Source organism: Danio aesculapii, chromosome 4 (genome assembly GCF_903798145.1).
Source record: "Danio aesculapii chromosome 4, fDanAes4.1, whole genome shotgun sequence".
Lineage (NCBI taxonomy): Eukaryota > Metazoa > Chordata > Actinopteri > Cypriniformes > Danionidae > Danio > Danio aesculapii.
Window position 1 is genome coordinate 56315009 of NC_079438.1, and position 22206 is coordinate 56337214.

At 33.8% G+C, this 22206-nt stretch overlaps 1 protein-coding gene across 1 annotated transcript in view; it reads right to left on the reverse strand.

Moving 5' to 3' along the window:
• nampt1 (nicotinamide phosphoribosyltransferase 1) overlaps positions 1–20804 on the reverse strand; it is a 25949-nt gene extending 5145 nt beyond the window's left edge. Inside the window, 8 exon segments of the mRNA XM_056456172.1 lie at positions 1–81; positions 2298–2434; positions 2706–2864; positions 6567–6695; positions 8658–8761; positions 9657–9813; positions 20554–20640; positions 20643–20804. The exon segment at positions 1–81 is cut by the window's left edge and continues 145 nt beyond it. Of these exon segments, the coding sequence (XP_056312147.1) occupies positions 1–81; positions 2298–2434; positions 2706–2864; positions 6567–6695; positions 8658–8761; positions 9657–9813; positions 20554–20640; positions 20643–20789 (1001 nt within the window). The 5' untranslated portion in view covers positions 20790–20804.
• Positions 20805–22206: the final 1402 nt, after the last annotated feature.

Consider the following 22206-nt stretch of genomic DNA (forward strand, 5'->3'; position numbering starts at 1 on the left):
GACACGGGCACAGACGGGAACTGCTTGATGATGTGCTCAAAAGCGTCTTTCTCATGGTCCTTTCCCCAGGCAGTGATTGTGCTGCAACACAAAAACACAAATGCTGTTTATATTTATGAATCTACATATCTATATCTATTAGCATATATCAAATTTAAGCAATTAGATATAAACGAGTTGTTTAAGATTAAAAACAACACCAACAATTAAATTACAATAAAAATAATAATCACAATAACATACACAAAAGAATCATATCTACTATGCAGATTTAACTCTATGCATTTAAACAGAAATGTGTAAAAAAAATAAGAACTAATAAAGAAATAATGATCAGAATACTATGCAGATTTCTTTATATATATGTATGTATATGTATGTATATATATATGTATGTATAAGTATATATAAGTATATATATATATATATATATATATATATATATATATATATATATATATATATATATATATATATATGGAAAATGCTGTTTAAGATAAAGAACTAATTATCAGAATACTATGCAAATTTCTCTCTATGTATAGAAATATTAATATGCATAAAAATTTATTTAAGATTAAATTATTAGAATTATTAGTATGCAGATTTTTCTCTATGCAAATAATAAAAAAACTACGATAACATAACTCCTAAAATTAATTATTATACCTACTATGCATATTTCTCTGTATGCATATAAATATAAATGTGTAAAAAATATATCATTGTTTAAGATATAAAAACGAACTATTAACCTATTATGCAGATTTTCTCTGCATAATAGCATATAAATTAAAAGAAATAAAGCACATAATTTTTTTTAATAAAAAAAAAAGCATATAAATATTTAAAAAGCTATTTAAGGTAAAAACTAATAATTAACCTACTTTGCAGATTCCTCTCTATGTATAGAAATATAAATATGCATAAAAATTGCTATTGAAGATTAAAAAATAATCATTATACTGCTATGCAGATTTCTCTCTATGCATATAAATATATATATTTTAAAAATCACAATAACATGACTCCTAAAATAAACTATTAAACCTACTATGCAGATTTCTGTCTATGCATAGAAATATATATATTTTAAAAATCACAGTAACATGACTCCTAAAATAAATTATTATACCTACTATGCAGATTTCTCTCTATGCATATATTAAAACAGCTGATTAAGATAAAAACTAATTATTAACCTACAATGCATATTTATATCTATGCATAAAATATAAATATATAAAAATAATAGCTGTTTAAGATAAACAACTAATGATCAAAATACTCAACATCTAGAGAAATATATAGAGAAATAGAAGTATGCATACAATTGCTGTTTAAGATTAAAAAAATATATATTATTATATTACTATGCAGATTTCTCTATGTATAGAAATGTAAATATACTTAAAAATTGCTGTTTAAGATTAAAAAATTAATTATTATACTACTATGCAGATATATCTCTATGCATATAAATATGGAAACAGGCTGTTTAAAATAAAGAACTAATCATCAAAATACTATGCAGATTTCTCTCTATGCAAATAAATATATATTTTTTTAAATCACAATAACATAACTCCTAAAACAAATTATTATACCTACTATGCAGATATTATAAAAGTGCTAAATTATATATATAAAAAAACTAATAATATAAAAAAATAATGTATTATTAGTGTTACTAACATTTATTAATATTATGCAATTTATTTGCATACATATATGCAAATACATATGCAAATATAATAAATTGAATAACAAAATATCTAAATTATTTTAATTAAAGTGTTTTACACATGTAAGTTATAAACATACTGTGTGGACTTTTTTTTTATAAAAACGTGCATTACACATAATGTGTGTATATAATAAATATATCACATTAATATTACAAATTGCATAAACAAACATTTACATGCTGATCACCATGTTTCATATTATGACACCCACCACTAGGTGGCAGCATTATACAAAACATCAGTCAAACCAAAACTAACTTCATCTCCTGTGATTTAATTCACTACAGTCTTTCACACCAAGATTTGCTTGAGTGTGAAGAAACTCTGATCTCTGGTAATGATGTAACAGGATGTTGCTGAATATATGAGGGGAAATGTGGAGTGTAATGATGCGGCATTAACTAACCGGAACGCATTGTGCAACATCAAAAACTACAGCAACTACGTCAAACCCTCCGGTTTAAAGGAAATTGATTTTAGCTGTGCATATTGACTATCATCCTGAAGCTGCAGTATTCATCCAGACACTACAAGGTTAAGCTGTTCCACCTGTGTTCTGCAGCTGGTACTGAGAAACCAGGAACCGGGTCTTTGGTGCCGTAGTATTTCTTGATAACGCCGATCCCAGCCACCGTATCTGTTCCTTTAAAGTTCACCAAGTGTGCAGATGCGCCAATACCAGCCGTCTGAAAACAGAAACATGGGTCATTCACACTTCATTTTAATGTTCTGGCTATTAACAAACCATTAGCTATGACTTTTTGAAACTATGCTGGCTGAAAGACATGGTTACAAACATGACAATGGAAAAGATAACCTGTTTATTAAGAGATAAACACAAGGTCTTTGAGGGAATTTCTTCCTAAAATGTGGTGAAATGTGTTAAAAAGGAATCCAATTACTTGTAAATATGGATTAATGTGAATTGGGTAAAGATACACAGCACATGAATCTCACCTCTTGCGATGAAACCCCTCTGTAACCGAAGTCATGCAGTTTATACTCCAGTCCTTCCAGGCTTCCCGACGTTTCCATGAGATATTTGGCCAGAATCTTCTTCTGTTCCCTCGAGTTTGTGGCGACGGTGATGGGATACCAGATCTGAACCAGGATAGTCTGTTGAGGAGACAAATACGCACCATATAAACCGTTACTATTAGGTCAACTATTAAAGTATAAGAACTATGTTTTATTTATTAGCGTTTTATTTTGAACACTTCCTCTGTGCATATCTTGAAACTCTGAGCAGATGATTTATGAATCGTAATTAGTTACTGATTACAAATTACATGACAAAATATAATCTCTTAGATTACACATTTATAGTAACGTAATCAGATTACTTTTGGATTACATTTAGATTACTTTTGTGCTAACCTACACTTTATGTCCCATATATTAATGTAGTGTATTGACAATGTATTGTTTTGACAGATATATACATACATACATACAATTATATATTCAATTCTTTATCGTTAATACTTTTACATATTTATAGTAATGTAATCTGATTACATTTAGATTACTTCTGTGCTATCCTAGATTTTATGTCTCATATATTAATGTAGGATAATTGCTTAGACAGATTTACACACAAATATATATTCAATTCTTTATCAGCAACAGAAGCCGCAACAACAATGTGCAATGGAGAGTTAATACTTTTACTCATTTATGGTAATGTAATCTGATTACTTTAGTGCTATCCTACATTTTATGTCTCATAAAATAATGTAGTGTATTGATAATGTATTGTTTTGACAGATATATACATACAATTATATATTCAATTCTTTATCATTAATACTTTTACACATTTATAGTAATGTAATCTGATTACTTTTGGATTACATTTATATTACTTCTGTGCTATCCTACATTTTATGTCTCATATATTATGTAGTGTATTGATAATGTATTGTTTTGATAGATATATACATACAATTATATATTCAATTCTTTGTCATTAATACTTTTACACATTTATAGTAATATAAACTGATTACTTTTGGATTACATTTAGATTACTTTAGCGCTATTCTACATTTTATGTCTCATATATTATGTAGTGTATTGATAATGTATTGTTTTGACAGATATATACATACAATTATATATTCAATTCTTTGTCATTAATACTTTTACACATTTATAGTAATGTAAACTGATTACTTTTGGATTACATTTAGATTACTTTTGTGCTAACCTACATTTTAAGTCTCATATATAATGTAGGATAACGTGTTGTTTGACAGATATACATACAAATATATATTCAATTCCTTATCAGCAATAGAAGCCCCAAAAGGGCATCAGGGTGGCGCAGTGGGTAGCACGATCGCCTCACAGCAAGAAGGTTGCTGGTTCGAGCCCTGACTGGGTCAGTTGGCATATTTGTGTGGAGTTTGCATGCTGTCCCCGTATTCGCTTAGGTTTCCTCCGGTTTCTCCCACAGTCCAAAGACATGCGGTACAGGTCAATTGAATAAACTAAATTGGCCGTAGTGTATGTGTTTGAATGCAAGAGTGTATGGGTGTTTCCTAGTGTTGGGTTGTGGCTGGAAGGGCATCCGCTGCGTAAACCATATGCTGGATAAGTTAGCGGTTCATTCCACTGTGGCGACCCCTGATTAATAAAGGGACTAAGCCGAAAAGAAATGAATAAATGAATGAGAAGCTCCAAAAGAAAAGTGCAATGATAGAAAGTTAATACATTTACATTTATGGTAACAAAATCTGATTACTTTTGGAATACATTTACATTATTTTTGTGCTAACCAACATTTGATGTCTCATTTATTAAAGTGTGCTAACGTTATACTGTTTTGACAGATATAAATACAAATAGAAGCCCCAACAGCAAAGTGCAATGATGGAGAGTTAATACTTCCACTAATATAAAGAGTTATGTTTAAATAGACCAAAATATATTGTCCATATTCACTGAGAAATGGATACAAATATTCGTTTTCAATACTCATGTATACTGAACACTGTATATTGCAGAAAAAACTAATTTTGTGCAGTCCTAACCTAAGTGCACTTGGAGAGCATGAGAAATCTCAAATAAACACGGAGTGTTTGCTGGGAGGTGATGCCAGGCAGAAATGCATTGTTTAAGGCCAGCCGGTCAAGTCAATATTATGATACTACACAAATACCCTGATAAGCCCTGGCGCTTTCTGGGCACGAGAACATCCTGCTGTTTAAATCTCATGGACTCCATTCAACTCTGTGAAATTCGTGAATTGCACGTTTTAGTGCAATCACAGTTTTTGCCCTAAAGTAATGGCTCATTTCTGAATCTGCTTTAAAATCTAATCCAGTCATCGTCTTATATTGATTTTTACTCATTATTATAGTCTCAGTCACACAGTATTTCTATGTGAAACTGTATGATCAATAACACTAATGGCAGTGCCTGATGAGATCTGGTTAGCATTTATTAATGCAGAAATTTCCTTTTTCAATCAAAAATCTGTCTCTGTGCACAAATGTCATTAGAGATTATCCTAAATCTAGTGTTTATTGCTGGCTCACGTGTATGTGTAAAGCCAAAATGTAAGTGCCAGCATGGGACAGTCACGAAAGAGAGATTCTCTCCACCCTCACAACACAAAAGACTAAAGATTTACACTAAATGCTTTCATTATCTGTATAAAGTACCCTTGCAGGTCTGAAGAGTCTCCAAACAATTGAGTTAATCATAACTTCCCATGGCCATCATAAAGATCGTGCACATGTTATTGTAGCCTCCTCGAGCGCAGATATGTGATGACGGTGTGTTCTGAGAGCCAAGGGCAAATAAAAACAGTCTAAATATACCCTCTACACACATACATTCAACTCACCCTGACTCATTCAAGAAAAATACACTTGCTTTGAATATGCAAATGAAGTAAAGTAAAAATCGGTGATTGTTTTCTCTGACAGGTGTGCTATATCATGATGACTGTACATGTAGAGCTGGATTTGGGGATGTCAGTATGACTTGGCAGGATTGGTGGGATTTAGCCTTATGTATAATGACTTACATGTACTTGAAAGATTTCTATGTTGCCTATATATTTACATTATATTTTTCTTATACGATTGACACACAACATAATTTGTGGATTCATTCATTGGTTTTCTTTTAGGCTTAGTCCCTTTAATAATCTGGGGTCGCCACAGCAGAAATGAACCGTCAACTTATCCAGCATGTCCCTTCTAGATGCAACCCAACACTGGGAAAATAATTTGGGGATTGGCTGCATAAATGTATGTTCCTACTGAAATCACTCATATGCCAACACAATATCGTATATCTATGATGCAAACTAAGTCACTTTAATGTCCATATGAAGTAAAAGCTGCTGAGACTTTTATTTCAGTATGTTAATGTACTGAAATGGAATATTGAGTAGGAGGCGGGGCTAAACTACTAGTATGATTACGGTAATTAATGTGCAGAAACCCTCAGGTTGACGTCAACAGAAGGACCAACACTCCAAAGGCGGAAGCAAGTGATCAGATTTGATTGAAGATTACCAAAACAAACATATTTTTCCAGTGGAATAACTTGCACTGATTAGTTATTCAACTTAAGAATAACAATGCGAGCTAGCAAAATAAGCATTGCACATTTTAATTTCACACGTGCATTAAATAAAGCCATATACAGCACTCAACATTTAAAGTGGATTCAAAGCTTTCGGCAAACTTGTACTAAAACTATTCAACAGCATCCATTATTAACTTAGGACAACTTTGGAAAACCTTTTGGATCCACTTGAAATGCTGACTACTGTAGATCAATTAAGGGTGAAAGTCTCACCTCTACCCAATTAGTGAGCCAGTAACACTCCGGATCTGTGCTTTCCACAGTAAAGAGCACATTTCCCCGTGGGATGACGCTTCCCTCGGGAACAGCCTTAATCTCGATGGGAAGATGACCGTTGTATTTCTGTAAAAGCGATATAACATTAAAGATGTGACTGAACATCCCTCATGGGACACTCTTTCATAAACAGCACATTCAAGGACTTTTAGACTTTTAAAAGCACCATTTTTTCAAATCAAGCACCTCTGTAATTCACACCACTTGCATATGAAGCGCCGTGAAAGTCCTTACAGTGCTTAACATATCACTTACACAATATTTACATCAAATGTCAGAGTAATGATGATGTTTTCAATGTGTCATCTTCAAAAGTTTAGACCATTTGAAACGAGACCGGAAATATTTTAATGAGGTTTATATGGAGTTTTATTTTATTCTATATACTTTTACCTATTTTATTCGAGTTTATGTATATACATTGTTCTTTTTATTTTCCTTCTGTAATTATAGACGAAGAATTTTTCTGTTAATTTAGACAATGGTTTACATACGGGTACTTAGATTCTGTGTAATGTGCAAGTAGACCAAGAATATATAAAAATATATATGTAAATACTCATATTCAATAATTATAGAAGGAAATGTTCTGTTTAACTTTGTATGCATAATTAATATGTGGAGAATCTTTATATACTTGTAAACATTTTCTGTAATTGTGTATATTCCCCAATAAAAAATATGTGGTTTATTATTTGCCGTAGTTTTAAATTGTAGATTTTTTTAATAAAAAAGTTCTCATTTTTTGGATATCATCATGACAAGTGTTGAAATAAAATCTAAAATATTTTTATTTAAAATTTAATTCAAGCACTTTTAGGGACCAATCTTTGTTTTTAAGTACTTTCCAGCCATTGAATATACGGTTAAAGTCAGAATTATTCACCATGCTGCAAATTTTTCGTTCTATTAAACATTTCCCAAATGATGTTTAACAGAGCAAGGAATCTTTCACAGTATTTCCTATAATATTTTTCTTCTGGAGAAAGGCTTGTTTGTTTTATTGTGGCTAGAATAAAATGACTTGTCTACACACTCTCGCAGTGCAAAACTTGAATAAAGACCTATCTTTTTAGTAAAACATACACTCAGTGCATCACTTAGCAGTATGATACATGAATGTGCTCCACGCATCTCGTTTATATACACTATGAACAGCAGCTAAGCTAATTATTCTCTTTATTCTCTATTTCCACCTGGGGATACTCATCCCGAGGCCCTCAGAGACTATGCAGCGCCACTGATGCGATCCAAGACCAGCGACGAGATGATCTCAAGTTTTCCATAATCCTGGACCAGGCCGTATCCTAAGCAGCTGCCGTGGTGGTCATGGCGGAGTGGAGAGCATGAGACTGACTCCTTTGACGCTCTGGGGACAGACGAGTCTCGCTGACGTCCAGCTTCTCCGGCGCCTAGACTGCAGCTCTGCACAAAACGTTTGGCCAGAGGAGAAATAGTCGTGCCTAACTGAGCCTGGTTTCTCTCAAGGTTTTTTAATTCTTCACTTTTGCCAATTGGTGAAGTTTTTTCCTTGCCGCTGTCGCCGCTGGCTTGCATGGTTCGGGATCTGTAGAGCTGTGCATCGACGGATTGCTCTTCAGTGTTTGGACTCTCAGTAGTGATTATTAAACCACACTGAACTGAACTAAACTGAACTTAAACACTGAAAACTGAACTACACTGTTTCAATTCACTATAATCTTCTATGTGAAGCTGCTTTGACACAATCTACATTGTAAAAGCGCTATACAAATAAAGGTGAATTGAATTACTCTAACCTAATTAACCTAGTTAAGTTGAATACTAGCATCTTGAAAGATATCCAGTCAAATATTATTGCATCATGGCAAAGATAAACGAAATCAGGTATTAGAAATGAGTTATTAAAACTATTATGTTTAGAAATGTGTTGAAACAAAATCTCTCTGTTAAATAGAAATTGGGGGAAATTTCAACTGTATACGTCTGTAATTTAAAAGCACAGGGACATTGGGAAGAGACATTCAGAGAATTCAGTTATATCTATACCTCCAAAATGTAATTCCATCCTTTTTCATTGAAAACATCATCCTGAAAGTGTTCCCGGTACACCTCTTTAGCTTCCTGGATCTTCTCTGGTGTGATGACCTGTCCTGTGAGAACAACAAATAAGACAGAAGCAACTGAGAGACCGCAGTAACACACACAACAAGGAAGAAACTGCACAAAAAAAAAGAATAAAAACACAGGGTGGGTGGTGTGTGTGCATGCATAATTTCCCTTTCCTATACATCCTTGCATTATTACATTAAAAAAGTCTTGCATGCTCACAGTACACCTTTGTCCCGTCCATACTACAAACTGCCTTAAAGGGATAAGTCACCTAAAACTGAGAGATCTGTCATTATTTAGTCACCTTTACTTGTTTTAAACACTATAGAAGAAATTTAGAAAAATGTTGGAAACCTGTAACCATTGACTTCCATGGTATAAGCAGGCATAAAGCAAACAAACAAACCAAGATAAATACTAAAATATAAAAGTAGTGCATGGGTATTTATTAGTCTAACAATGCTGCAGAATTCAGACTTAAGCTGTGAACTTGCGTCGGGCGACTGGCCTTTGTGGGTGAAAGAGCAGATGTTCCTTTGTCTCATCTTTTCATCCTATAACACAATTTCTAAAGCCTTCGCCCCAGCGCACCATGAAATCCTTTACAGTGCAAAAATAGACAAAATTCCTTTATAAATGTGGCAAATCTGAGCGGCATGCAAGAACAACAACCTCTAACCAGACTGTTAGTCACACGTCTCGCACTCAAAGCCCTCTTCATGCTGCTGCTTTCCTAGCCTATAACTCTACCCTCACGTTTGCTCATTTAACACTGGCTCCGTCACGAGAAAGTCTTTTGTTTTTCCTCTGCCGGAACAAACAGTGTTGTTATTTTTCGGGGTAGAATGAAGCAAACTGACTGTATGACGAAGTTAGGCTGCATTCCTGAGCGTGAACGCGAGCCGAAATTCAACTTTGAGCAATCAATCGCCTTACCTTTTAAGTATTTGTGGAGAATGTACTGAAGCCCATAGAACACCGTCTTGTCGTATTTGACTTTTCGGAGCTTGGTCGAGTCCGTCTTCTTCTCACGGCACTCAAAGTAAGAGTACACCTTACTAGTGTTGGGTGGGTACTGTTTATAATGTGTGACCTGCGATGAAAGAAAGATGTTTATTAATTATACTTGTTGAATGCTTGATTCTGATTGGTTGATGAACATTCTAAAGTGTGAAATGCACAGCTAAAGTAGTTCCGGCAGGTTTTTGAGTGGACTACAGCTCCATATATCACTTAGCTGAATTATTTTTAGTTATTTCACTGCTACAACAGTCAAACAATCACATTAAAACACAACAGAAGGTTTTGGATAAGGTGTGTAAGAAACTAGTGCTAGTGTTAAATGCACAGCTAAAGTAGTTCCAGTAAGTTTTGAGTGCATTATAGCTCCATATATCACTACACTGAATTATTTTTTAGTTATTTCACAGCTACAACAGTCAAAAATCACATTAAAACACAACAGAGGGCTTTGGATAAGGTGTGTAAGAAACTAGTGCTAGTGTTAAATGCACAGCTAAAGTAGTTCCGGTGAGTTTTGAGTGCATTATAGCTCCATATATCACTACACTGAATTATTTTAAGTTATTTCACAGCTACAACAGTCAAAAAGCACATTAAAACACAACAGAAATCACATTAAAACACAATAGAAAGCTTTGGATAAGGTGTGTAAGAAACTAGTGCTAGTGCTAGTAATTCCGGCAGGTTTTGAGTGCATTAAAGCTTCATGTATCACTACGCTGAGTTATTTTAAGTTGTTTCACAGCTACAACAGTCAAAAAGCACATTAAAACACAATAGAAATCACATTACGCACAAGGATATGGATAAGGTGTGTAAGAAACTAGTGCACACAGGAGCAGTTTGAGGACAAAAACCTGACAAATGTCTCAAAAAAACATCAGAACTGTGGTTTTAGGTGTGAAAACCACAGTATAAGTGGAATAATTGACTCCTGCACATTGAATATTTAGAAAATAATTCCACTCGAAACCACTTTTTTTCTGATAATTCAACAGTTATCCACCTGTAGTAAACACCATCTCTAGAAAACAGACACTTTCCATCCATCTATGCACCAGACACTTTCTTAAAATCACTCCATATCTCTAGAAAGAAACATTGTGCATTTCTGAATGTGCCTCACACAGGTGAGTGGGCTTTACAAACCACTTGAAGAAACCTCTATATGCCCCTTTTGCACAATATATTTCACAAAATTGTTTGTTTTACATAAAGTACTTGTCTTAGGTTATGTGTATAGTTAACTATTCATAGTATATTTATATTCAGATTACTGCTCCAGTATGTTAGCTATGTATACGTTTAAAAATTGCACTTACAGTGTTGTGTTTATATTTATGTTTAGGTTCATTTATGTAGCACCGTGGTCCTGCAAGACACGACATTTTGTTCAACTTTATGTCCACACAATGACAATAAAGCTCGACTTGATTATACTTGACCAGCCATCTTCAATTATTCTTTCGTACAGTTCATAATAAGTGATATAAACTTCCTTATGTTGTCTTAGTGCCACTGCTCTGGTGACACAGCAGATATGGTAATGGAGTTCAATAATGCTGGGTGCGTCTGTTAGCACAAATATTTGCTGTAAATCAGACTCCTGTAGGGTTTTATTCTAGCTGATCTGCAAACAACTCACGCATTAATAAGTAAACACACCTTTTATTGCTACACCAACCTGCTGGTGTGTCGCTCAAAAGAATAATAACTTCAATTGTGAGGATTACTAAAGAGAGGTAGACTACAGGGATGATCAACTAGTTGTTTAAATAATTTGTCATGTTTATACACTGCCTGACAAAAGTCTTGTCGTCGATCTCAGTTGTAAGAGCAACAAATAATAACTTGACTTCTAGTTGATCATTTGGAAAGTGACAGAAGGTCGATTTTTCTGATGAATCATCTGTTGAGCTGCATACCAATCATCACAAATACTGCAGAAGACCTACTGGAACCCACATGGACCCAAGATTCTCACAGAAATCAGTCAAGTTTGGTAAAGGAAACATCATGGTTTGGGGTTTCTTTCGGTATGGGGCGTGTGAGAGATCTGCAGAGTGGATTTCAACATCAACAGACTAGATATCAAGACATTTGTGCTGCCCATTACATTACAAACCACAGGATAAGGCAAATTCTCCAGCAGGATAGCGCTCCTTCTCATATTTCAGCCTCCACATCAAAGCTCCTGAAAGCAAAGAAGGTCAAGGTGCTCCAGGATTGGCCAGCCCAGTCACCAGACACGAACATTATTAAGCATGTCTGGGGTAAGATGAAGGAGGAGGCATTGAAGATGAATCCAAAGACTGTTTTCATAATTGATTTGAGTCATTGCAGAGATGTATGGATGCAGTCCTCCAAGCTCATAGGAGTCATACACAGCATTCATTCTTTATCCACTGCAGCATGACTTTATATTCTATAATGTGCATTATTTCTGTAAACTGACAAGACTTTTGCCTAAGCAAAGTCAGACATTACTGTCCTAATTAAATCATTAAAATAAAGGCATGATCATTTTTCATTTGGCTAATATAAGCGTAATCTAGAGGCCTTTACCTTTCATTTAAGCCACTTCTGATACCAAATGATCAAGTCAAGTTATTATTCGTTGTTCCTACAACTTGGATAGGCGACAAGACTTTTGTCAGCTAGTGTACACACATATATTGCAGTGGTGCATTTACAGTGAAAATTTCAAATGCATGCTTTTGTTAGTATCAGACAAAGAGGCAAATATATTCTTGAATATCTGATTGCATCTTCAATGCAAAAACCCACAACCCACATACATATCATGGTAGCAAATTTTGCACCAACATCTAATTTCTGACAACAAAAACAAAACATCCAGCTTGCCCTCTTGCTCTTCAAGAGTTGTGATATAAATACACCCTATGCCAAGAGCGTGACTACAGTTACACTAGATATCAAACAGACAACCTACTAAGCTGCCTTCTGATATTTTGTGCATGCTGACCTTTCCCCAGCAGTTTTTGGCCGTTCTCCTGAGTACAGGCCAGCCTGGGAAAGGTTATACCCTCACGGTTACGCCTGACAGCTACAATGGTTGTTTCCTGCACTCCAATAGCCAATTTCAGGCAAAGACAGTATGCCGTGCTGAGTATGGATGTGCAATACTATAGGGAAAATAATAATAATAATATAATTTTAATGCATAAATATTATAAAAATATATTATAGGAAATACTATACTAATAGTAATTTCCTTAATCGGTTAAATATCACTTGAGACATATTAAAAAATAAAAAATATTGCACAGAAGAGCTCATAATTTTGCCCTCAACCACATACTTTCACCCTTAATTGTGAATCAGCAGCCATGAAGATCCTGCTGGAGTCTCTTTTCTGAAATAACAGCTCACGAGCAGCTGCATGCAGTCCAGGCATGCACAACAACTGGCTGCGCACATGGAGGACACCACAATGCCAGCCTCAGATCCAGAAAGCAGCTATTTTAAAGTGTGTCAAACTGAAAGTAACACTGTATAAACAAGTTGTAAAACCAAACGATCCTGATCTGATCCGATGTTCCCAATTGCGCATGTAATCAATGCGAGCCCTGAAATCTCTTGCACAACGCAGGCATGTCATTGATGCAGTCGATTGAAGATAAAAGAGGAACGGAGCAACACCAGATGGAACTGTTAACACAAGCCAAGCCAATGCCCTTTACAATGCTAAAGGTAGTGTGCTTATTGATTGGTCAATGCATTCAAGTACTTTTCCCGTTCATTTTTCTCCACAGGGATACCTCAATATAATTCAAGCCTTGAATGGGATTAATTACATTACAAACTCAAAACTGTATTAGAGGTTTGAGTGTCAAATTCATTCATTGTTCAATGGCTCATGGAGGATGATTGCTGGCAGATTCATTGTTGAGGTATCTAAATGATCACCACAGTATTGAGCGTTAAAGGGATAGTTTACCCATGGTTACAATTATGACATCATTTAATCACCCTTTACTTCTTTCAAACCATTATGAGTATCTTTAGATACTTAGATATTTAGAAAGATGATGGAAACCTGTAACCATTGACTTCCATAGTATTTGCTTTTCCTACTATTGAAGTCAATAGTTACAGGTTTTTAACTTCCTTTAATTGTTTTTGCTTTGTCAAACAAATCTATTCTTCAACACTGGAAAGCTAAACACCCTTTAAATATTGATTATTGGTTGATTTTGGTATTAGATCATATGGTTATGCAAAGGTTGACTGCTTTAGCTGAGAAAAGCAATAGTGGAAGTATTTCAAAAGAGGCAAATAGAGAGAAGAGTGTTTCTACAGGTGGTTTGTCAAGCCCACTCACCTGTGTGAGGCACACTCAGAAACCTTTTATAACTTTTTTAGGATCGGAGGAATAATTAATTAATATATTATTGATATATAATTGACCATACATTTTTTAATCGATGCATTCTTATATTTATTATTATTATTACAAATAAACTCAACACAAATATATTTTTTTATTTCTTTCGTAATATTTTTAAGATATTTAGAAAAATTGGATCATGCAGCTTACTAATTTCTTTTTTTTTTCATATTTATCAACATATGAATATTTGAATTGTAAAATTGGCATTATGTATTGTTTGTGTTATATTGTATGATGTATTATATAGTTGGTTCAATGTAAATTGTATACAACAAATAAATAAAAATGAGCTTTTGTGTTCACCAGAAGACAGAAACTCATAAATGTTTGGAACCGCTTGAGGGCGAGAAAAAAACTTCGCAAATTGGTTTGGATTTCTGCCTGAATATGTTGAGTTGAATTCATTACAGGCTGATAGTGTAGCCTTTGTAACTTTACTGGCTAGATGACTTATTCTTATGACTTGGAAGTAAGCAGTTCCCCCTTCCTATCGGCAATGGGTTTTTGATATTTACATGCTCTTAGAATGGAAAAGATTCGGTTCGCAATAAAACAAAAGCCAAAACAGCTTCAGAAAGTTTGGAGCCCTTTTCTAATAATCTCTAAGAAGACACCTATATCTTCTTTTTTTGTTTGTTTGTTTAATTTTCTTTATTTTTTCTATTCTGGTATTTGTTTTATTAGTATTATTATTTTCATGTTATCTTATGTATGTACAATTTTGTGCATATACAGTTTAAGTCAGTAATATACAGTAAATTATTAGCTCCGCTGAATTATTAGCCCCCCTTTTATTTTTTCCCCCAATTTCAGTTTAACAGAGATTTCTTCAACACATTTCTAATCATAATAGTTTTAATAACTCATTTCTAATAACTGATTTATTTCATCTTTGCCATGATGACAGTAAATAATATTTGACTAGATATTCTTCAAGACACTTCTATACAGCTTAAAGTGACATTTAAAGGCTTAACTAGGTTAATTAGGTTAACTAGGCAGGTTAGGGTAATTAGGAAAGTTATTGTATAATGATGTTTTTTTTGTAGACTATCGAAAAAATAATTAGCTTAAAGGGGCTAATAATTTTAAAAATTAAAAACTGCTTTTATTCTAGCCGAAATAAAACAAATAAACTTTCTCCAGAATTAATAATATTATAGGAATATTGCTTGCTCTGCTAAACATCATTTGAGAAATATTTTAAAAAAGAAAAAACACTTACAAGGGCTAATAATTCTGACTTCAACTGTATGTGATATTCATTCATTCATTTTCCTTCAGCTTAGTCCCTGTATTCATCAGGCCATAGAGGAATAAACGGCCAATTTATCCAGCATATGTTTTACTCAGCGGATGCTCTTTCAGCTGCAACCCAGTACTGGTAAACATATGTGATATTTTACCTTATTATTTATATACTTATTTAGTGTATAATTATGTTTTCCTGATAATTTCTTATTTGGTGAATTGTATCAGAGCGTCATTTTTATGGCGTGTTTTATATATCTATATGTGTATCTACATTTTATTTACAGTGTTATTTTCTGTCTGACATAAGATGAAACTAATAAGCAAAAAAAAGTGAATAAATTTTCATTTTTTGACGAACTATCCCTTTAATCCTTATATACACAACCATAAAGGTTTAACCACAAATCTTTTTTTTTTATTCCTGTAGTCAATCTCTACTTCCTGCTCATCACCTCTTGCTTTAAATGTCACCAGCTTCTCCAGTTTCACCTCGTTTCTATCTAAGCCAAAACCTTGAATGGAAAGTAAACATCACACATTAAACGTCACCAGTAGCATCACAAGGTCAAAAGCAGAGCTCACAGTGCCGAAAATGAGCAGTAAACAATATTTAAAGTGAACATTTCTGAAAAATGTTGGAAACCTGTAACCATTGACTTACATATTATTGTCCTTCCTACTTTAGAAGTCAATGGTTATGATTTTTCATCAAAATATCTTCTTCTTGAGTCCAAGAGAAGACAGAAAGTAAAACAGTGAGTACATTTTAATTTGAGTAAGCTATCCCTTTACTCAGACTGTAATTGATGACTGAATTAAATAAGCAACAGTCAGCTATTTTCCCGCATGTGATCTCTGACCCTCCAATGACCTCTATGAGATCCTTAAGTAATGAAGGGTCCCCTTTAAAATGCTAAATGAACGTGTCATCAGCCTCAATGCAAAACACGAGAATCCTATTACATTCGTGGTGGGAGGATAAAAGAGAAACGCATCCACTCCCGTCCTCGAGCAGCGCTGACGAAAGAAAACACTGATCAAACATTGATAAGGCCGCATGCACAACATAGTAGACACAATAAAGATGCTACTCTGGATGCAAGTACAAAGCGCAACAGAGTAGCAACTTTAGGATTAAAAGAAGTGAAACTTCATTACGTTTGACGATTCAACATCAATAAAGATACAAAGGTTAGAAGACACTTCCTTCTTATCAATCCTGGGAACAAACGAGGACTCAACAGCGATTGTTTATCATTGAGCATCCAGCGAAATAAATAATGTGCATTAACGATGTGCACATTTTGTTCTGTTTTCTTATCCAAGAGATAGCCCCATAAAAACACACAGGATATCGTGTAGATTCTTGCTTAATCTAGAGCAGAAAAAGCTACGTATTTCAGTTATTACATTACCGTGCAATACATAAATTACATTTGCTGTTAGCTCAAAATACTTATTCAAAATGAGCTGAAACAGCACAATTGTTGGGGTTTTTGGGGAGACAACTTAATTGTTTTATGTTCATTCAACTTAAATTTGTAAAAACTAATTAGTTAACCTTTCCCAGTGATGAGTTGCAGCTGGAAGGGCATCCGCTGTGTAAAACATGTGCTGGATCAATTGGCGGTTCATTCCACTGTGGTGACCCCTGATGAATAAAGGGACTAAGCCAAAGGAAAATTAATAATAAGTTAACCTCTTAACATCACTACACCTGAGTTATCCTTAGTAGTGGCTACTTTTTATCTCTGATGGTATATATATTTTTTTTACCATAAAGTACTTACCTTAATGTAAAGTGAATGATAATAAAAAAGCTATATTGTATAAAATTAATGTTTAAAAAGGGTCATATTTCATCATTAAAACTGTACAACAAGGCTTCATTAGTTGATGTATTTACAAACATTAACTAACAGCATTTATTAACAATAATCGTAGTTCAATATTTACTAATGCATTATTAACATTAACATTAGATAATGCACTGTGAGTTAGCAAGAAGTAACTAACGTTTTCAAACATTACTGAATACTGTAACGTGTATTATTTGTTTGTTCATGTTATTGTAAAGTGTTACCCATATTTCGGTCACACTTTACAATAAGGTTCATTAGTTAATGTTAATTAATGCATTTACTAACATGAACAAACAATGAACAATACATTTACTACAGAATTTGTTCATGTTAGTTAACGTTAGTTAATGAAAATACAGTTGTTCATTGTTAGGTCATGTTAACTCACGGTGCATTAACATGTTAACAAGCATGGACTTGGATGTTAATAATGCATTAGTAAATGTTCAATTATGATACGAATAAATCCTGTACAAGTGTTGTTCATGATTGGTTCATGTTAGTAAATGCATTAACTAATGAACCTTATTGTAAAGTGTTACCCATATTTCTTATGTAACAACATGTATTAAATGTAGCTCTAATAATATTTAAACTAGTAAGTGTACAAATTAAACTGTGCTACAATAACTCCAAAACTAACAGGTTTTCTGGAAACATAACATGTGTTTTTAATGCATAGTGTCTTAGAGGATTTTGAAATGGAGATGATGTTTTAAAACATTTATGTAATATCAGTTTCCATGTTACACTTTGGCAGCCCTAAAATACTTAAAGTACACTTTATATACTGAAAAAGCTGTCTAAACATTAAGTGAAAAGCAGACAACTGAAGGAGCAGTCATGTAGTGCAAACAAAAGCAAAAGAGAATAGAAATAAATGGTGAAAATCGAGTTACCGAACTGACTTGTATTGGGTATTTTGCAATAGAGGATTGTGTCAGACAGGAGGACAATCACCACTATTTCTTCATGAGTCATTATTTATTTTTAGCATTCACATATACTGTATTTTGTACAGAGAATCTGAACTAAAAGAGCTTTTTTTTTCTCTCTTTTTTCTTATAAACGGTGGTTTACTAACCAAAAAAAATGTAAATTCAGTTTTTATTATATAATTTTTATTATATAATTTCAGTTTTAATTCAGGAATAAAAAATATGCACATGCATTACTCTCTGTAAACTATATAGTGAGCCCTAGTATTTCTACATTACTATAGTATTAAAGTTTCCTATTCATAAAAGAGCTCAGTCTAAGAAATTCAGCAGCTGCTTGTTTTAGTTATAAAAATTAACATATATGCAAATTGCAAGACAATTGTAATTGCTTAAGTATAGTTTTAGGGTTATGTTTCTGATCCAATTTGTTGTTGTTTTTTTTATTATACATTTACACTGACTCTCTTAACACATTTTAAATAAAGAAGAAAATTGTAAAACGGGTGACATAGGGGCTCAGTGGTTATCACTGTTGCCTCACAGCAAGAAGGTCGCTGCTTCGAATCCCGGCTGGGACAGTTGGCATTTCTGTGTGGATGTACAGTCCAAAGACATGCGGTATAGGTGATTTGGATTATCTAAATTGTCTATAGTGTATGAGTGTGTGTGTGTGAATGAGTGTGTATGGGGGTTTCCTAGTACTGGGTTGTAGCTGGAAGGGCGTCTGCTGTGTAAAAAAAACATATGCTGGAATAGTTGGCGGTTCATTCCAATGTGGCGACTCCTGACAAATAAGAGACTAAGCTGAGGAAAAATTATAAATGAATAAATAAATATAGTTATTTAAAACTATGAAGCCATCATTTAAGTGAATGTGAAAGAAAATAGGATAATGAGTGCCTACATTAGGAAAGCATATGCTCGAGTTAAATTCTGAGACTAGGTATGTGGTGAAATGATAGAAGTTTCAGTTTGGTGTAAATATTAATAAGATTTTTTTGTGAACTAAACCAAAAGGCCAATATTTTATACCATTTCATACCAATATTATAAAGGCCAAGAATGTATACCATTGCATTAGTCCATGTGCATCAGTAAATTATCAGTAATGTATTAAACTGATTATTAATTGTCAATATTACACTGTAAATAATCCTGGGTAGGTTCCACCAATGCAACATGAAGGAATTAAGTTTAACTACACAATAATATATCAGTCAAATAATGTCCACATATAACTTGATATTATGTTAAATCTCTTAAAAAGCTAAACGAACTTCATCAGATCCATATATAAGGTCCTTTATATACTTATAGATAATAAGTACAACATACTAGTAAGCACTACTAAGTTAATGCAGGTGTAGTAACGTTAATATGTTAACTTAACATCTACATCAGTAAAATAATGTCCAAATATAACTCTATATTATATTAAATCTCTTAAAAAGTAAAACCAACTTCATCAGATCCATTTATAGGATAATTTATAGATGAGTACATCATACTAGTAGTAACCACTATTAAGGTTAATGCAGGTGTAATAATGTCAGGAGGTTAACTGCACATCTATCGTATTCAAATAATGTCCGGATATAACTGGATATCATATCAAATCTCTCAAACAGCTAAACGAACTTCATCAGATTAATTTATAAAATCAATTATAAATAATGAGTACAACATACTATTAGCCACTAACTTTACTAAGGTTAATGCAGGTGTAGTAACGTCAGGATGTTAACTATAAATCTACATCAGTCAAATAAGGTCAAAATATAACTTTATATTACATTAATCTAAACTAACTTTATCAGATCCATTTATAAATGTATAGATAACGTTAATAAGTATAACATACTAGTAGCCACTACTAAGGTCACTGCAGGTGTAGTAACGTTACGTGGTTAACTGCACATCTATATCAGTCAAATAATGTCCAAATATAACTTGATATTATATCAAATCTCTTAAAAAGCTATCATCAGATTAGTTTTCGCCAAGACACATGCGTTTCCTGAAAAATGAAAGTGCTTTCAGTTTTGCTTTTGAAAAATGAAATACCCCCCACCCCCCTTGCAGGACCCGTCGCCCTTTAGGTGTAATACGCACTCATAACCGCTTATAATCATATGATTAAACATAAACAATAAACATATTCATCTCTGAGGGCTAAAAATGAAGATATTTCTGCCGTTTATCCTCGGCCTAGCGACCTGAATGGATCGGCCTGAAGGATGAAACCACCTTCAATTCTCTTATTCTCAGTCACAGGTTCACCGGTACGTTACACACCGGGCCCGGTTCGCTTTTAACCAATATTGTCGGTGTCTGCTCACCTTGTATGAGTCGGTAGCTAGCAAAATGTTGAAATCCGCGGCTTCTCTGTGTTTCTCCATCTTCCCCTTGATGTGACTGGAGTCGCGCTGCTGCCTGTCAGTTCTGTTGTTCCTTCTCCACCGCGCGGACTCTCAACCAACCCCCGTCGCTGAGAAGCGGGGATGACGCGAGAGGATGGGTGGGGCTCTTCTGGGGTGTGCTGGCCAATCAGGGGATGAGGTGACTGAGACGTCATGGCAAGGAGTCGACGCGGAATGTGAATGGATGAGACGCGACTGAGAGAAATAGAAAGAAATATATACAAAGTATTATAATATACTGAATTTATTATAGTTGGGTTGTTTGTTTTAGAAAGTATGTCATTTTATATTTATTATTTAGATTTGTTATAATATATATTTGTTATAATAATATTTTGGTGGTTCATTCCGCTGTGGCGACCCCTAAGCCAAAGGAAAAGGAGTTAATGATATATTACATTTATTACGTTTCTTACAGTTTAATATGACTGCCTTGCAATGGAATTTTAGATTATATAACATTTTCAGTCAATTATCAAATGCAACACAGGTAAAATAGGTAAAATAGGGTAAATAGGGTAAAATATCCCTGTACTCAGGGGAGGACTTAACCAATAAGAAAGTTAAGCAGGGCCCCAGGAATTTAGGGGGACTCAACCAATGTCAAGCAACCTATATTAATCATATGGCTCTTTTATAAATGTCCTATCATATGTTGTAAAATCTGTCTATAACCGTTAAGATTTTAATGTTATTACTTCTTTTCAAAACCAGGGGCCCCCATGAATAATGGAACGATCCACACTGCACATGCAAATATTAAAATCGAATCACAAACATGGATAATTAACTGTGCACAGTTTATGAACTTGCTTTTTATATGTGAATCTATAGTTTTTAAAGTAGTTTCAATGCTAGGGCCCCATACCTGACATTGCTTAGGGCCCCAAAATCACTAAGTCCGCCCCTGCCTGTAGTGCATACGTCTCAAAACTCAATTCCTGGAGAGTCGCAGCTCTGCACAGTTCTGCTCCAACCCTGATCAAACACAGCTAATCGAAATCATGGAGGTGTTCGAGACTCTTCTGAACACCTCGATTAATTGGGTCAGCTGTGTTTGATCAGGGTTGGAGCAAAACTGTGCAGAGCTGTGGCCCTCCAGGAATTGAGTTTGAGACCTATGCCGTAGTGTAATTTTGGCTTTATGTTCTGTTGTAGAATTTTTATTATTAATATTTGTTTATTTATTGATTATCTTTATTATTGTGTGCTCTCTTTTGTAAATGTTGATGAATGTGTTTATTTGATTTTTGCCTTATTGTTCTTGTGTTATACTACAATAAAAAGGTAAATTGGGTGAAAAAAAGGATTTAAAATATATATATAAACTAATTTGCATATATATCTAACACAAAACTGTTAGAAGACCTTGTAACTTTTGTATTATATATTTTGTTATGATTTAAAATGCAAATAAACCATTGTTTAATTAAATATGTGCTAATTCGCATACATTGCACGGGATGATAACCGGTTTCAAGGTTTACCGTGGTTTGGGAAAGTCAAGGTTTTAAAACCGCTAAAACTTTCTGTTATACCGTTCCTAAGGTATATGTGAGGCTTTTTATGATT